This window comes from Primulina huaijiensis, chromosome 17 (assembly GCF_012295235.1).
Source record: "Primulina huaijiensis isolate GDHJ02 chromosome 17, ASM1229523v2, whole genome shotgun sequence".
Taxonomy (NCBI): domain Eukaryota; kingdom Viridiplantae; phylum Streptophyta; class Magnoliopsida; order Lamiales; family Gesneriaceae; genus Primulina; species Primulina huaijiensis.
This window is the reverse complement of record NC_133322.1, coordinates 7,356,948-7,374,352: the sequence shown is the minus strand read 5'-3', so window position 1 is coordinate 7,374,352 and position 17,405 is coordinate 7,356,948. Positions and strand designations below refer to the sequence as shown.

Below are 17,405 nucleotides of genomic sequence, written 5' to 3'. Positions count from 1 at the left end.
TTAGGCATATAATATTATAGAATTTCGAAAATTTGATTTCAATATCATGCATTAATACTTTAGATCTTGTAGGATATCTCAATCTTGTAAATCTCCTTCTCAAATTTTCGAATTTGCATGCCTTGGTATAAATATTAGACTTGATAATTAACATTTTCAATAATAAAATTTTCCATATATTTCTCACTTAATACCATAATCCAAGATCCTAAGCTCTTCAATTTCCTTACACATGATTAATTATAAAGGTTGAGGAAAAATTCGGTTCTCACATGATTATTGGTAGGAAAAGGCCAACCTTATTTTATTTTAAGCATCTGAAATCATCACCCCAAATNTATATCGCAAGAAAATAACGAGCTTAGTCTGAAACTTTCAACAGATAGAATGACAATTAATCAATCACGCAAATAATAACATCTATAAAAAGAAGAGACCGACCAAGGATAAATCACAACTGCGTTTCCATTGAAACTTACCAGCATTTTGCATCAGTTCCATTCCAATGGCTAACTATCCATTGCCCTCAACTGTTAATGTCGCGAACTTCGTGTCGGTGAGGCCTTCGCTTAAAGACGAAGAACGAAGCATTCACTACAGTATATGGAAAGAACAGATGCTTTGTTTGTTAGAAAGCCAGGGCTTGCAGAGTTTCGTAGACGGTCAAATCCCACCACTGTCTGAAGAATCCCCAGAGCAGATACTTTGGAGAAGAACTGACAAACTTATCAAGGGATGGATTTTAGGTTCGATCGGGAATGATGCTCTTGCCATGGTAGTGAGTTTGACAAGTTCCAAGGAAGTTTGGCTGAAGTTGAACGAAATTTTCAATCAGATCCAAGATGATAATAATCAAATACAAAACCAGGCATCTGATTCTTCTCAGAATCGAGGAGCCGCAGGAGTGGGCGAAGGAGAAACAGCAGGAGACGAAGATCGCATAATGGAACTCCAAGGAGAGACAACCAACAATGTTCCTCAGCAAAACAATGGATCTCGTAAGTTATTAATTAGTTGAATATATTTTCCTTTCATATGATAAGGAGAGATTGATTTAATTAATACTATGTGATGCCTACTACCTTCCTACTCCCGGCATGGACGCGAGTATCTGTCGTGATCCATCATGCACTCGTGTTTTAATTGACATGTAGAAACAAATGACTAATATTGAAATTATGCCTAACTAATTCTCAATGAAAAAAAAAACAGACTTCAGTCTTAGTCCGAAATTTTTGTTTGTTTCGAGTTTTAGTAATTTATTTTCCGAAGAATGCTTGCGTGTGACACCAATCATTGCTCAAGTATCCTGTCGTCATGTTATCACTACTACAGGAAAATTGCTAAAATTGCAAAACAAGGACTAAAATGCGAAAAAGCAACAATATAGACTAAAACTGAAATTCGTAAATGATCAAACTCGCAATGATACTGAAGTCTCAAAACCAATAGACTTATAATAAAGCTCGAAAGCTTAATATATCACATCTAATCCGGTTTAGACTAATTTCCCAGCCCGACATGAAGACTAAGATTATTTCATAACTTACTTGTGCAGGTAGGGTTTACACACATTACTTGCCCTTGCGTAGGGCCATAACAAGAGCGGATTGGATTGAAGCAAGGGGATTGCTGAACAGAGATGTAGAGGCAAGAACAGCCATTATCAGTGAAATTAATGAGACAGCTTTGCTGGTAGCCGTGACAGTAGGGAAAAAGTCGAATGATTTTGTGAAATGGCTGCTAGAATCAATGCCAAATGATGCGTTGACGATACGAAACTCTTATGGGAACACCGCTTTACACCGGGCTGCAATGATTGGAAATTTGGAAACCGCGGAGATGTTACTGACTAGAAATCCTGAATTACTATGTATTACAAATAAACAGGAATGTTTACCAGTGCATATAGCAGCAGCCTACTGCCATAAAGGGATGCTTGAATATTTGATAGACTTCCACAAGAAACATGCTGAGGAGAGGCCATCCGATGGACAGGAGTCCGTCTACCAAAGACATATAGACAAAAGCCCTTTTCATGGACAGTTGGGAGCTTCGCTCTTGTTGAGGGTTATAATTTCTCAATTCATTGGTAAGCTTCCTTTTTTTTTTTGACTGAGGAATTCACTGTTAATTAGTATGTAAACGTGCTTAATTTATGAATGCCTAACTGCTATTTTTAGCTTTTACATTGGCAAATTTTACTGGTTAACTATCTAGATTTGTTTTACAAATTTGGTGTTTTTTCGCGGGAGTGCTCACCCCGCAGAAAAAGGATCAAAATTGCAAGACAAACCAAGAAAAGTAGATTTAGGCTAAAATTTTACTTGATTCTACATGGAGTAGAAAGGAAAGGAGGTGAAGTTACAATGTCAAATTGGTAATTTCACCTATTTTAATTTATGACAGACGTGGCCTTGAAATTGGTGCAAGAGAATCAAGATTTGGCAAGATTGAAAAATAAGTCTGGTACTGATGCATTGTACGAGTTAGCCAGGTTGGGTTCTGTATTCGAAAGTGGAACAAAATTCAGTTGGTGGCAAAAATGGATTTACTCGCGTAAGTTTTCGTTTTTTCCCTGAGTTTTTTCAGTTATGCTGGTTCAACACGGGGAATGATCTTATTCATTTACCGCGGAAGCTATATTTTCCATCTTCTTGATCCAACAGACTTTTCGAACAACTGTATGGTGTATATAACGTGTAATGTGATAATAAATGGACATATTGTAGAAGTATCCATGAAACTTATCTCAATTTTCATTTTGTTTTTTAAGTGGTTAAATTTCAATCTCAAGCCGTTAATGTTGTTGTTTTTTTTTTTTTTTGGGTGCAATTTTAGTTCCTTTTACTGTTGATGCAATATCGAATACATGAAACGCCTAGTCTTCCCAGCATGTTATGTCCTCACTCACACACACCCTAAGAAACTTTATAGGAGTCACACCTCAAAATTTCTCCAAGTCAAGCACGTTTAACTTTGAAATTCTTAAGTGATAAAGCTCTCGAAAAGAAGACGTGTATCTTCTTGATATGAATAGTTCATATCAAATCTTTTGAGCTATTTCTCAACTGCAAAGTCTCATACCTAAACAGTTTTGGAATTATTATCATTCTGGCATGAAATCGGTTCATTCATGTTCTCTTCGTCTAGAAGCCTGTCAGGAACAACTCATTGTCCCTGTAACCTCATGGCATCGACGATCACCCCTCGCCCTCTTTGGCCCCGATCGTCACATTAGCAGTACCTAGCACCGTATCATTACTCGCCGAAAAATTAATAAAATTGCAGGAAACGAAAATATATTAGAGGAAGAGTCAAATTTAAATATTTAAAGAACCAAAATCAGAGAGACATTAGTTCATTGAATCAATATTATAATTTTCTTTTAACATGCCAAAGAACACCGTGAATTCTACCTCCCTTGAGTTGGATAAATGATTTACTGATTTTATTTCCTTATATTTTAGATATTATTTTGACGCCAACTACGAATGACAATATTGATGGTATTGGGAATCTAAGTTCTAACAATGAAGCAAGCAAGAAGTCCAGTTGGTTTGACATAATTTATAAAAGTAAGTACCTTCAATTTCTTTCTTTTTTCTTTCTTTTTTTGGTTAATCACATTTTCCCCCTTCAGTTACTGCTGACATTTACTTAATTCCTATCACATTATTTATTATAACATTTTACACTTAAATTCCCTCTAAATTCCTTTATGAATTACATCGTTTCCTCCTTGAACGGTTAGTTATAGTTATATTTATTACAATATATATATTTTTAACTGATATCAGTATTCTATATTTTACTCTTTTAAATGATGAGACCATGTTATTATTTATTATCTCAACGCATCAGGACTATAATATAACATAATTCAGAATTCTTCACCATTTGGAAATCAAATCTATAACGGTGCTTAAAATTCTAATTTTTAATTCAGAAACATAATATATCAAATTCTATCGCGCTCAATCAATTTAAAACAAATATATACATTTAAAACATTAAGCCCACTTGCCGAAAATGCTTTAAAAAAAAAATTTCTGTATATTCAAAAATGTAAGAAAATTCTTCGGCTCGACCTCGTCGGTTGCGTGCAACCTGCTACTTGTTGTTGCTGCTCGAAATGAAGATTGTAGAACGGGTTTCTCAAAAGCTTGGGCTGGAAGGTAATGGGCTACACAAGGATGAAGCCTAATAAGCATGAGTAAGTAAGAAAAGCCCATAACCGAGAATAACAGATATTGCGGTTAAGGGGTAACTGATAAAAGAAAAGAGAAGTGATTTTTGGCTCTTCTTCTGCTTCGGCTTCAAGATCAATAACATGCTTCTAGAAAGAAAGCACAGAGAGAAAATTCCAGTGAAACAATTAAACACACAAGAAGAGGAATATACCGAGGTGCTCAAGGATAAGGAGATTCAAGGGAATAAGCTTGATCAAATCTTGTAATACTTTTTCTTGCTGAATGAGTAGACTCGATGTATTACACACTCTTCTAGTAGTCAATAAAGATTGGTGGTGTTTCTCCATGGATGTAGGTCTCTGATAAGGACCGAACCACGTAATCTTTGTGTGTATTCTTGGGGTGAGTGTGTGAGTTCTAGTGTGCGTACAAGAAGCGTGAGTTCATCGTGTGGAGTTAATTGTTCGTGTATGTGATTCGTTATTGTGATCACTGGTCGATCGATCAAAGGAAGAGCAATTGGGCTTAATTACAGATCACCAAGAAAGACGAAAAACTAACAAGTGGCGCCGTCTGTGGGAATCAAACAAGAACAATGGGAACGATGAAGTGTGACATTGAAATTTATAGGGAAGAATGATTTCTCACTATGGAGGATAAAAAATGAGGGCCATACTTACTTAACAAGGCATGTTAGAAGCTCTCAAAAGGAAGGAGGATATGTCCAGATCAATAGAAGACATGGATAAGGCACACAGTGCTATCATTCTATGCCTTGGTGATAAACCCCTGAAGTAGCAAGGGAAGTGAATTCAGCTGCTGTGTGGAGTAAACTGGAATCTCTATACACGACCAAGTCATTGGCAAATAGGTTACACCTGAAACAAAGACTTTACTCCTTCAAGATCAAGGAAGAACAGAGCCTTGAGGACCAAATTGAAGAGTTCATCAATATTCTTGATGATTTGGAAAATATTGAAATCAAATTGGAAGAAGAGGATAAGGCTCTCATACTACTAAATGGATTACCAAGGACCTATGAACATTTCAAGGATGCAATCTTGTACGGCAGAGAACAAACAATTACCCTTGAATAAGTATTGTCAGCAATAAGGTCTAAGCAACTACAAAGGAAAACCACATCGAGTTCAAAACCCTCAGGTGAAGTCCTAATGACAAGGGGAAGACCAGAAAGAAGAACACCAAAATTTAATAGAAACAGATCAAGGTCCAAAATCCAAATGAAACTCAAGTGTTTCATTTGTCACAAGGAAGGTCACTTCAAAAGAAATTGTCCCGAGAAAAGTAAATGGAAACAGCAGAAACCAGCAGATCATGGTGAAGCATCAGTGGTGTCAGATGGTTATGAATCAGCTGATGCCCTGGTCATTACTACTGAAGACTCAAACAATGAGTGGATACTAGACTCTGGTTGTTCTTTCCATGTTTGCCCAAACAGGTCTAGGTTTGAGGAACTAACAGAAGCTGATGAAGGAATGGTTCTGTTAGGAAACAACAAGGCATGTAGGATTAAAGGAGAAGGTACAATCAGAATCAGAATGCATGATAGAGTGGATAGGCTGTTATAGAATGTAAGATTTGTACCCGAGTTAAAAAGAAATTTGATATCATTAAGAACACTAGACTCAAGAGGCTACACATTCAAATCAGAAAAGGGAATTATGAAGGTAATGAAAGGATCACTGGTAGTCATAAAAGCTATGATGAAAAACTCGTTGTATCTAATGATAAGAAGTACAATGATAGGCAGAGCCGCAGTAGCACAAAGTTCAGAACTCAAAACAAAACTATGGCATGAAAGGCTCGAACATTTGAGTGAAAAAAGACTCCATGAGCTGTCCATACATAAGCTGTTAGGTGCTAAAACAATTCAGACAATGGAGTTCTGTGAATATTGTGTTTTGGGAAAATCAAAACGAGTTAGCCTCACTGAGGCTAAACACACCACCACTAGACCCCTGTAATACATACATTCTGATGTATGGGGACCTTCAAGAACATCCACACATGGGGGAGGAAGATACTTCATGACAATAATAGACGATTTTACAAGAAAGGTATGGACTTACATACAAAAAACAAAAGATCAAGTCGCAGGTAAGTTCAAGGAATGGCTCTTAATGGTGGAAAACAAACTGATCAAAGAGTAAAACACATAAGGACTGATAATGGGTTAGAGTACCTGTCTGATCAGTTTAACAGGCTATGCATAGAGAGAGGCATCACAAGACATGGGACAGTGGCAGGCACTCCACAACAAAATGGAATTGCAGAAAGGATGAATAGAACTCTACTGGAGAAGGTAAGGTGCATGATATTAAGTGCAAGGGTGCCTAAGACATTCTGGGGTGAAGCTCTTTCCATTGCCTGCTATCTTATTAACAGGTGTCCATCAAGCTTCCTAGGATTTAAGACACCTATGGAGGTTTGGAGTGGCAGTCCAGCCGACTACAAAGAATTAACAGTGTTTGGATGCCTTGATTAAGCACATATAAGGCAAGATAAGTTGGAAACTCGAGCCCTGAGATGCAAATTCATTGGTTACCCTGAAGGAATTAAAGGTTATAAAGTGTGGAACTTAGAGTCAACAGGACCAAGATGTTTCAACACAAAGAATGTTGTGTTTGATGAGTCAAAAATGGGATACGATTTAAAAGAGCAAAACTCAGCAAGTGAGACTTCAGAGTCTAAGGAATCACAAGTTGAGGTGGAGCCTGGAGAGGAGACTCACATGAATGATCAAGAAACTCGAACAGAGTCAGAAAACGACATAACAAGACAATCACAAGAAGGGAAACAATTGCAGAAATACAAACATACTCTTTGGTTAGGGATAGACAAAGGAGACAAATCAAGCCTCCCAAGAAGTATGGTCAACTTGATATGACATGGTATGCACTGAAAATAGCTGAACAAATGGAAACCATGGAACCTTCATCCTATAAAGAAGCAGTGAATAGCCACTGCAGTAACAGATGGATAAAAGCTATGGATGAGGAGATGGATTCTTTAAAGAAGAATGAGACCTGGAAACAAGTTGACAAACCCAAGGATCAAAGATTGTTAGGATGCAAATGGATTTATAAAAGCAAGGAATCTAATCCAAGAACAAAGAATCTGAAATACAAGGCAAAGATTGGTTGCAAAGGGCTACACTCAAAGTGAAGGAATAGATTTCAATGAAATCTATTCGCCAGTAGTAAAATACAGTTCAATAAGATTAATCCTTGCCTTGGTTACTCAACTAGATTTAGAGTTACATCTACTAGATGTCAAAACCGCTTTCTTGCATGGAGAACTCGAGGAAACAATCTTTATGGAACAACCAAAAGGTTATGTCAAAACTGAAAATCAAGAAAAGGTCTGCCTCCTACTGAAGTAGCTCTACGGCCTAAAGCAAAGTCCTGGGCAATGGAATAAGACGTTTGATGATTACATGAAAGAGATCGGAATGCACATGAGTGACTTTGACAGTTGCGTCTACTTAAATAAAGACAGGGAAAAGGTCATTTTGTATCTTCTAATATACGTAGATGACATCCTTATTGCAAGTGACAGTATGGGAGAAATCAGGATGTTGAAACAACGCCTGAACATCAAATTTGAAATGAAAGACTTGGGAGAAGCCAGGAAGATTCTGGGCATGGATATACAAAGACAAAGAGCAGACAAGAGCCTGTTCTTACGTCAAGGACACTACCTGAGAAAGGTATTAATAAGGTACAACATGCAGAAGGCCAAGGCAGTAACATCTCCACTTGGGCAACAGTTTAAACTCTCAAAAGATCAAGCCCCACATGTTAAAGAAGAAATTGAGAGGATGAAAAACATCCCATATGCAAGTGGTGTGGGGAGCCTAATATATGGAATGATATGTAGTAGACCTGACCTAGCATTTGCTATAAGCGTGGTGTCCAGGTTCATGGCTAATCCTGGACCAGCTCATTGGGAAGGGCTAAAGTGGCTACTGAGATATGTGAAGGGAGCTGCAGACGTGGGACTAAAATTCAAACACAGAAATGAAGAAGAAAGACTAGTGGTGGGATATGTGGATTCTGATTTTGCTCGAAACAAAGACACTCGAAAATCCACAACTGGGTATGTATTCACTGTGTTTGGAACGGCCATTACTTGGAAAGCAACACTTCAGTCAGTCGTGGCACTGTCAACCACTGAAGCAGAGTTTATAGCTGCCACCGAAGCCATTAAAGAAGCTCTATGGCTAAAGGGATTAATTAGTGAATTGGGTATAAGGCAAGCTGAAGTGGTGGTGCACTGTGACAACCAAAGTGCAATACACTTATCGAAACATCAGGTATACCATGAACGATCTAGACATATTCACGTGAAGATGCATTATGTGAGGGACATTTTGAATAAAGGTAAAGTGTCCCTAAAGAAAGTTGCAACAGAAGAAAATTCTCCAGATATATTGACAAAACAACTGCCTTATGCTAAGTTCAAACATTGCTCGAACCTAGTAAACGTAGTGGAGATCAAGTAAATTCATTCAAGAAAGAGAAGCATCCAATCTTTAGAGAAAAGGTGGAGATTGTAGAACGGGTTTCTCAAAAGTTTGGGCTGGAAGGTAATGGGCTACACAAGGATGAAGCCCAATAAGCATGGGTGAGTAAGAAAAGCCCATAACCGAGAATAACAGGTATTGCGGTTAAAGGTTAACTGATAAAAGAAAAGAGAAGTGGTTTTTGGCTCTTCTTCTGCTTCGGCTTCAAGATCAATAAGAGGCTTCCAGAAAGAAAGCACAGAGAGAAAATTCCGGTGAAACAATTAAACACACAAGAAGTGGAATATACCGAGGTGCTCATGGATATGGAGATTCAAGGGAATAAGCTTGATCAAATCTTGTAATACTTTTTCTTGCTGAATAAGTAGACTCGATGTATTAAACACTCTTCTAGTAGTCAATAAAGATTGGTGGTGTTTCTCCGTGGATGTAGGTCTCTGATAAGTACCAAACCACGTAATCTTTGTGTGTATTCTTGGGGTGAGTGTGTGAGTTCTAGTGTGCGTACAAGAAGCGTGAGGTCATCGTGTGGAGTTAATTGTTCGTGTATGTGATTCGTTATTGTGATCACTGGTCGATCGATCAAAGGAAGAGCAATTGGGCTTATTTACAGATCACCAAGAAAGACGAAAAACTAACAAAGATGATTGCTGCTCGAAAACAAGGCAGCTATAGGGTATTAATTATTTTTTGCTTTTCGGGTGTGCCTCCTCATGAAGAATGAAGATGCATTTATAGGTGAAGAATCTTAACACCCCTTGATTGATCATTTAAGGGGAATATTGATTCTAGAGTTTTAGTTATTTTATTGGAGTTTAAAATTATAGAGGAATTTAATCTAAATTTTTATATACTCTATAAAAGATTATTAGTATTTAATGTAAATTTTTGTAAAGTTTTAAAAGTAATGTGATATTTAAACTGGACTTTTCAAAAATTTGCAAAAATTTAGAGGTATTCAAAATGTGATATACTCTTAATGACTCCATGAAATTCTATTAAGTACAAGAATTAAATCTTAAGGTATGTTGGGTGCAATAATTGTCTCCGCTAGAAGAGCGATCGAATCGTGGTACTTGAGCTGCTGTGCGGTTTAAAATATATGAGTTGCACCGTTACCACAAGCTAAAACTTTGGTAAAGCGGCAAGCATTCTATCCTACAATTGGTATTAGAGCCATGATAACGAGCTCAATTCTCAATGATTGCATGGAGTGCAACTGTTAGAAGTGAGATTGTTGTTGTGCGGTTTAAAAGATTTGAGTTGCACCGTTACCACTATCTATAGCTTTTGGTAAAACAACAACCGCTCGGTCCTACAAGGTACAACTATAAAATGTCAAAAATTATCTTTGATTTAACCTAAAGATTTGGATGAACATTTAATTGAGAAATATCTCAAACTCGATACTCACTTTCATTTCTATTAAAATATTGTCAATACAAATACTAGTTTATTCATTCTTTTCTCCTCCATATGTTTTTCCTTTCCTATCGACTTTTAGAAAAATATTTTTTTAAATAGTTAACAATAGTTTAAAATCAAAATTATTAACATCATTCATTTTATTTTTTGAGTTTTGATCATAAAACCTCGCGAAATTTAAAATTATACTTATTCAAATTTTAATAAAAAAATTATTACACTACATCAATAAAAAATTATAATATTTTTATTGGCCAGTAAATTGAAAATAATAATAATTCAGTATTTACACTACATCAAAAAAATTTATAATATTTATCAGTCTTTCGTAAATTAAATCAATAATAAATAATATTTATATCGATAGATAAAAATATTTTAAATAAATAAAAGTTATTTACGTTCAACTGCTATTCCATAAAAATTAAAAAAAAAATCATAATAATAAGTTACAAAATCCATAGAGTTCTATGGAAAAGTTTACAAATATGAATAAAAGTCTTGCTAATAATTCTGCAAGATTATGTGAAAAATCTATCGACTCCACAAAAATCTGTTATTTAAAACTAAATTAATTTGAAGTTAAATCCAATCCTTGGCTTTATAACTTGTTTGAGTATACACAACGGTTAATTTGAACTAATCTGGAGTTCAAATTCAAAATTTAAACTTCATGGTCTTGTTCACTCTTGTTCATGGTCCAAATTCGAAATGTTGTGAGCTTCATGGTCTTGTTCATCCCCCTTCAAGTCTTCGCACGCATACCTTATTTATCCTCTTAGTTATGACACTTTTCACTATTGTATTACAGTTCCTTTTGTGAAAAGCATCAAGGATAAGAAAGTAATGCACCAACAAGCACTGAAACTCGTCAAATGTGTGTGCATGGCCCTGGAATCAATGCCTTCACCTATCTATGAAAGGGCCTTATTGTTGGCTGCACATAATGGAATCAATGAGGTTGTGGAGGTGATCATGGAGATGTTTCCAACTGCGATTAACATTGCAGATACGAAAAATGAAGGCAACATATTTCATGTCGCGGCAAGAGAACGTTCAGAAAATGTTTTCAATCTCTTCCATAAAATGAAGGAGGGAAAACATTTTTTATATGACTCTATTGACTCTTTTGGTAACAATTATATGCATATGTGTGCAGAACAAGCCCCAACACATAAGCTCAATCTTGTTTCTGGTGCAGCTTTGCAGATGCAACATGAATTACAATGGTTTAAGGTACATGTTACATCTGCATTACAATATTTTATATCGATATCATATTTGCATTTTTAAGCATCTAAGCACACCGAATGATTCCGACATGTTCCTATCCAAATAAAATCTTAAGTTGGTATATTGTTTTATCTTTTGCCCTGGTGCTTGCTTATTTAACTTAGGATACACATTAATTTTTTTGTGCTAACAAATTCATCACTTTGGTACAGGAAATGGAAAAATTTGTCACCCCTTCCCATAGAACATCAAGAAACAATGATGGAAAAACTCCTCAGATGTTGTTTACCGAGAAGCACCAAGAGTTGAAATCTCAAGGGGAGAAATGGATGAAAGACACTGCCAGCTCATGTACCTTGGTGGCAGCATTGATTGCTACTGTCGTGTTTACTGCAGCCTTCACAGTACCAGGCGGCCTTAATAATGACAATGGCATACCAATTTTCTGGGATGATCCTTGGTTAATTATATTTGCCTTAGCAGACTCTGTTTCTTTGTTCTCATCTGCCATATCCTTGCTCATGTTCTTATCCATCCTCACTTCCCGCTACGCAGAAGAAGATTTTTTGAATGTTTTACCTACAAGATTATGCATCGGCCTTCTTACCCTATTCACTTCCATAACATTCATGGTCATCGCCTTCGGTATAGCTATACATGTTATATTAAGGAACAAATCAAACTTTTTTCTCATACCAGTGGCTGCATTGGCTTTCTTGCCCGTGACATCATTCGCGCTCTCACAATTCCCCCTCCTTATAGATGCGACGTATTCGACATATGGACCAGGCATTTTCGGGAAGAAAAACGCGTTGTATTAGCAGCAAGAAACAAGCAAATCGAGGCTTGGTAGTCGAATGTTACTTGTACAAGTTGTAAAAGTATTTGTTGTATGTTTGTTTCCATGGAATTTGCTTCGTATGGTGGATTCTAATAATTTTAAGGCTTTAACCTTGTTAGGTTAAGCGTGCATGATTGAGATTAATAATGAGATGAGTGACTTCATGAAAAGTTTTCGTCTGTCAAGCTTCAGACATTGTGCTGCTTGATCTGATTGGATATGTGGGTCATAAAAGAATCAAGATAGATCATAACAGGTAATATTGTTTCTGTTGAAGACATGATTGTTAAGTGACTTGTAACGGATATGAAATAACATCAACAGATTTACATGTATTTCTCCGTACTCATGGGACTAAAAGCCCGACTCATAAGAAGATCAAATAAAAGGTTTTAGATAAAAATGAGGGATCATAAATACAAAAAAAGTTAAAAATATCACTATTTATTAAAAATGGATTTCTCCTCGATCACCATGATAAGATCAAAGTATATATTTTTCAAGAATTTCAATTTATAAACAACTTGACATATCAATCATTTCCTATTGTACCAAACACCATAAATAATTTGAAATCTTTTGTATGTTAAAATAATCATAAACATTTTTCAAAAGAAATTAAAAGAGCACCCTGTCCAATCCCATTTGTGTATTAACGCCAATCTGTGGACTATGGTATGAAAGCAAAGGTCAACTTTATTTTATTGTATGCATATTCAATCATTAATTGCAACATTTTATTTTAATATATATATTAAACATGACAACTATGTATTAGGAACATACAATTACACAATTTAATCAAACTAAAATAATAATGAGCTGTTTGATCGCATCATATATGAAAAATTCAACTGATAGAATGGCACAATTTGATCAATCATGTACGAAACTGGACTTTAATAAAAACGCATAAACCGAAGAAGGATTGATCCGACGGTGCCGAGTGGAAGGTCCGTCGCTCAAGGCGATTTCGTTATATTTCTTACCAGAGACAAACCCTATCATAAGAATATTTTTTTGATTAGGACGGTAGCTCTGAAAAGACAAATTGTCTTCATCTTGGGAGAAATACGATCCAAAGGAGCTAATTCAAACCCCTCCGGTAAATAAGAACAACCACTACATTTAAACCCCCTTTCTTAATTATAAATGCACTTAAAAAAAATTAAATTTTAATTGATTTGAAGTCATTTTATTTTATAATGATAAAAAATTAAAAATAAATAAATTATTTCCACAAAAACCGCAAATTAAAAATGATTTATGNTCCGACCTCACGAAATAGTCACACCAAAAGGCTCACACGAAAAACTACTACAAAAGTGATCGCCGATCACATAAAAACTGTAGAGCAAATATATGTTGGACTTCTTGTGATTTTCTTCTCAATGAAAAGCTCTATGTCCAACGTTATGAAAAGCCTCTCCCTGCCACACTTTTTCTCTCTCCAAAACCTCTCTCTCTAAAGCTTTTTTTTCTCTCTCCACACCAACCCCTTGTACGGTTGTGAAGCTCAATTATTTATATTTCATGCTTGACCTAGAAAAAGAGTCCTATAAAAAATGGAAACAATATTTTCATTAGTTATAAAAAACTTTCAAACAATGATAAAATATCTTGGAGATAAAAATCATATTAAAAACAAATCCTATAATATCTATAGATAAATCAATCAAGATCTTATCATCTAGAAATAAATCAAGCAAAATATTATAATCTAGAAATAAATCAAATAAAATCTTTTAATCTAGAAAGGCAAAACATTCATTTCAATCTCCTTTTTTTTGCCTTTCTGGACAAAACATCCAAAAATGATAATCTTGACAAGCAACGGAATCAGTTAAGCTCCCCTTGCGTTAGAGTATATCTCCCCTTGAGTTAAAATTCATCTCCCCCTGAATTAAACATGTTAGAGCACTGGTGCTCTAGTATCCCAAAAATCAGGGATAGAAAGGGTAGCCTTGTAGATTTCATCTTCTTCATCCATGGGGGTATTATAAGATTCATTGATCACATTCAGGGAAAAATTGAAAATCTAATTCCTCATAAAAATTTTCCCAAACTTAACTAATCGCTCATCTTCAACACTTGAGATGATGTTACAGTAAAAATCCGACATTGGTCATCTGGAATAAGAGATAGTAATACTGACCGTAGCAAGCAGTCCTTGATTTTCGAAGAATGCCATCAAATTTTGTTGGCCATACTTCTTCATGTCAATGTTCTTCTCTTCAAAAAATCCTATCATAATCAAAAGAGTCAGTGTTGTCAGTGGTGTTGACAACATCAGACTCAACATCAGCAGTATTACAGCCACCTGTAAAGTGTGATGGAAAATTATAAAGGTATATCAGGAGTTAACAAAGAAATCACGAGAGTAATGAAAGATTGCAAGGGTAAATGAGAACAAGCAAGAGTAATTATCAGGGATTCAACTATCAACACTTATATTTATATACTCCTACTCCAACGGAAAAAAAACACAGTGATTCAATCCTTCAGTTCTGAACAATCCACATGGTAATGGTAAAAATTTTCAGACTAGATTTCCAGTTTACACGTCACACCCTCATCCAACGATAAAATCGATTCAACCTCGTGTTACGACTATTTCAAAAGAATATCCAGTGAAACCCACGTCGACTATAACCCACTGACACAAGTAGACACATAAATTCAAAATCTAGGTAGTCAAGGTTTTTATCAACTGTCATAGGTCAGATACTGATATGTCCCTGCACATGATGAATTCACGAAACAAAAATCGATATGCATGTCCTAAATATGCCTCCAATATGATGAATTATCGAAATGTCATACAATGTATAAATTGTGCTGTGTCTGAACTTGGTGTTGGCAACACCTCCTGACAACACCACTGAGTTTTAGTCAAACTTCCAGTGACAACATGTGTGTGTGATTATTGTACGCACATGCTGAGAGACTTCCGAAGATTGGAAAATATCTCAAAGTCCAAGGGTTTCGTGAAAATATCAGCCAGTTGATTCTCAGTCCTAACAAATTCCAGTCGAATTATGTCTTTTTCAACCAAATCTCGAATAAAGTGATGTCTTATGTCTATGTTTTTTGTTCGAGAGTGTTGAACATGATTCTTAGAAGTGTCTATAGCACTGAAGTTATCACAATATACTACCATGATGTCACTATGAAAGCCATAATCTTCAATTATTTGATTCATCCAAACAAGTTGTGAGCAGCAACTTGCAGATGCTACATATTCAGACTCAGCAGTGGATAGGGACACACAGTTTTGTTTCTTACTGTACCAAGACACAAGGTTATTCCCTAGGTAGAAACACCCACCCGAAGTGCCCTTCCTATCATCTAGGTCTCCAGCCCAATCAGCATCAGAAAAACCTACCAGATTTGTGTTTGTCTCTTGTGTGTACCACTATCCTAAATCTAGTGTACCTGCAATGTATCTAAGTATACGTTTCACAGCTTTTTGGTGTGACATTTTTTGGATTTGCTTGGTACCTAGCACACAAACACACACTGAACATGATATCGGGGCGAGTAGTAGTTAAGTACAAAAGGCTACTGATGATGCTGCGGTACATGGTGTTGTCAAACCGTCGACAACATCATCTTTAGACAGTTTTTCACTAGACCCCATGGGAGTTTTCATATGCTTAAAATTATCATTTGAGAACTTTTGATCAGATTCTTAGCATACTTGGATTGACAAAGAAATATACCATCATACAATTGTTTAACTTGCAATCCAAGGAAGAAATTCAACTCTCCTACCATGCTCATTTCAAATTGTGATGACATGCATTCAACAAAGTTATCAACAAGCTTTTGTGATGAAGCACCAAAGATAATATCATCTACATAGACTTGGCAAATCAAAATATCATGCTTCAAAGTTTGAATAAAAAGAGTTTTATCAACCTCACCTCGTTTAAAGCCCAAGTTGATCAAATAATCCGCCAACCTATCATACCATGCTCGTGGAGCCTGTTTCAGTCCATATAAAGCCTTCTTCAGTTTGTAGACATGCTCCATGTGATGAGGATCTTCAAATCCTTTAGGCTGACTAACATATGTTTCCTCATTCAAAATACCATTTAAGAAGGTACTTTTTACATCCATTTGATACAATTTGATACGCATATGGCATGTAACAGCAAGCAATAGTCGGACTGACTCAATTCGTGTTACAAGAGCGAAGGTTTCATCAAAATCCACCCCCTCAACCTGTGTATACCCTTGAGCTACCAACCGAGCCTTGTTATGAATAATGTTACCAGATTCATCTGTTTTAATCTTGAAAATCCATTTTGTTCCAATAACATTGGTATCTACGGGTCTAGGCACTAAATCCCATACATCATTGCGCACAAATTGTTCAAGTTCTTCATGCATTGCATTGACCCAGAATTCATCTTTTAAAGCATCGTTAATGTTCTTAGGTTCAATGTGAGACACGAAACAAGAGTGACTTACCTGGGAGTACTCGGAGCTCATGCATACTAGCCCAATTATCTTTCGGTAGTCAACTTTCTCCTTTTTCCTAGTTTGCACAACTTCATGTACTTCACCAATGATTTGTGATGATGGGTGATTCTTCTGAATCTTGTTGGGAATTTTTTTTCACAATTGATCACCACATCATCTTCATCGTTATCGTTATCCACAGTTTCTGTTCGGTTTAGAGGCGGTGTTGTGCTTGGTGTTGCCTCACTGGACTCAACACCAGGCTCAACACCAGTACTGGTCAGTGGCTCACTTATATCCAGCAGTCCTTCAGTATCATCCTCATTGATTTTTCCTGTTAGATCACCCAAGCTCTCAACATCCATTGGACCCATTATATCCATATGTAAAAGTTCAAGGCACTGTGTTGTCCCAAAGTGTTGCAACACCGGGTGCGCAACACGGGTTTGTTTACTTTTCTGACATGGACCACAGACGTACACAGCACCTAAATTTAAATTGGACATACCTCTCACAACATCAAACTTACGCAGATTCTTCAAGGTATTGATACTCATGTGTCCCAGTTTTTGATGCCATAGGTCCAAATCATTTACCTTGACAATTCGGCAATCATCACCTTCTCCCAACAGATAGCAATTGTCAGCAGACCGAGTACCTGACATTACACAAACATTGGCATCATTAAAAACTATACAAT

The 17,405-nt window shown here is 36.2% G+C and overlaps 1 protein-coding gene across 1 annotated transcript; it reads left to right on the top strand.

The window, feature by feature from the left end:
- Positions 1-429: 429 nt before the first annotated feature.
- LOC140962514 (uncharacterized) lies at positions 430-12,362 on the top strand. Its single transcript, XM_073421461.1, has 6 exons — positions 430-998; positions 1,559-2,092; positions 2,410-2,559; positions 3,471-3,578; positions 10,976-11,400; positions 11,610-12,362. Exons 1-6 carry the CDS (start codon positions 506-508, stop codon positions 12,216-12,218), a joined length of 2,319 nt encoding a protein of 772 aa, XP_073277562.1. The 5' UTR covers positions 430-505; the 3' UTR covers positions 12,219-12,362.
- The last annotated feature ends 5,043 nt before the right edge of the window (positions 12,363-17,405 follow it).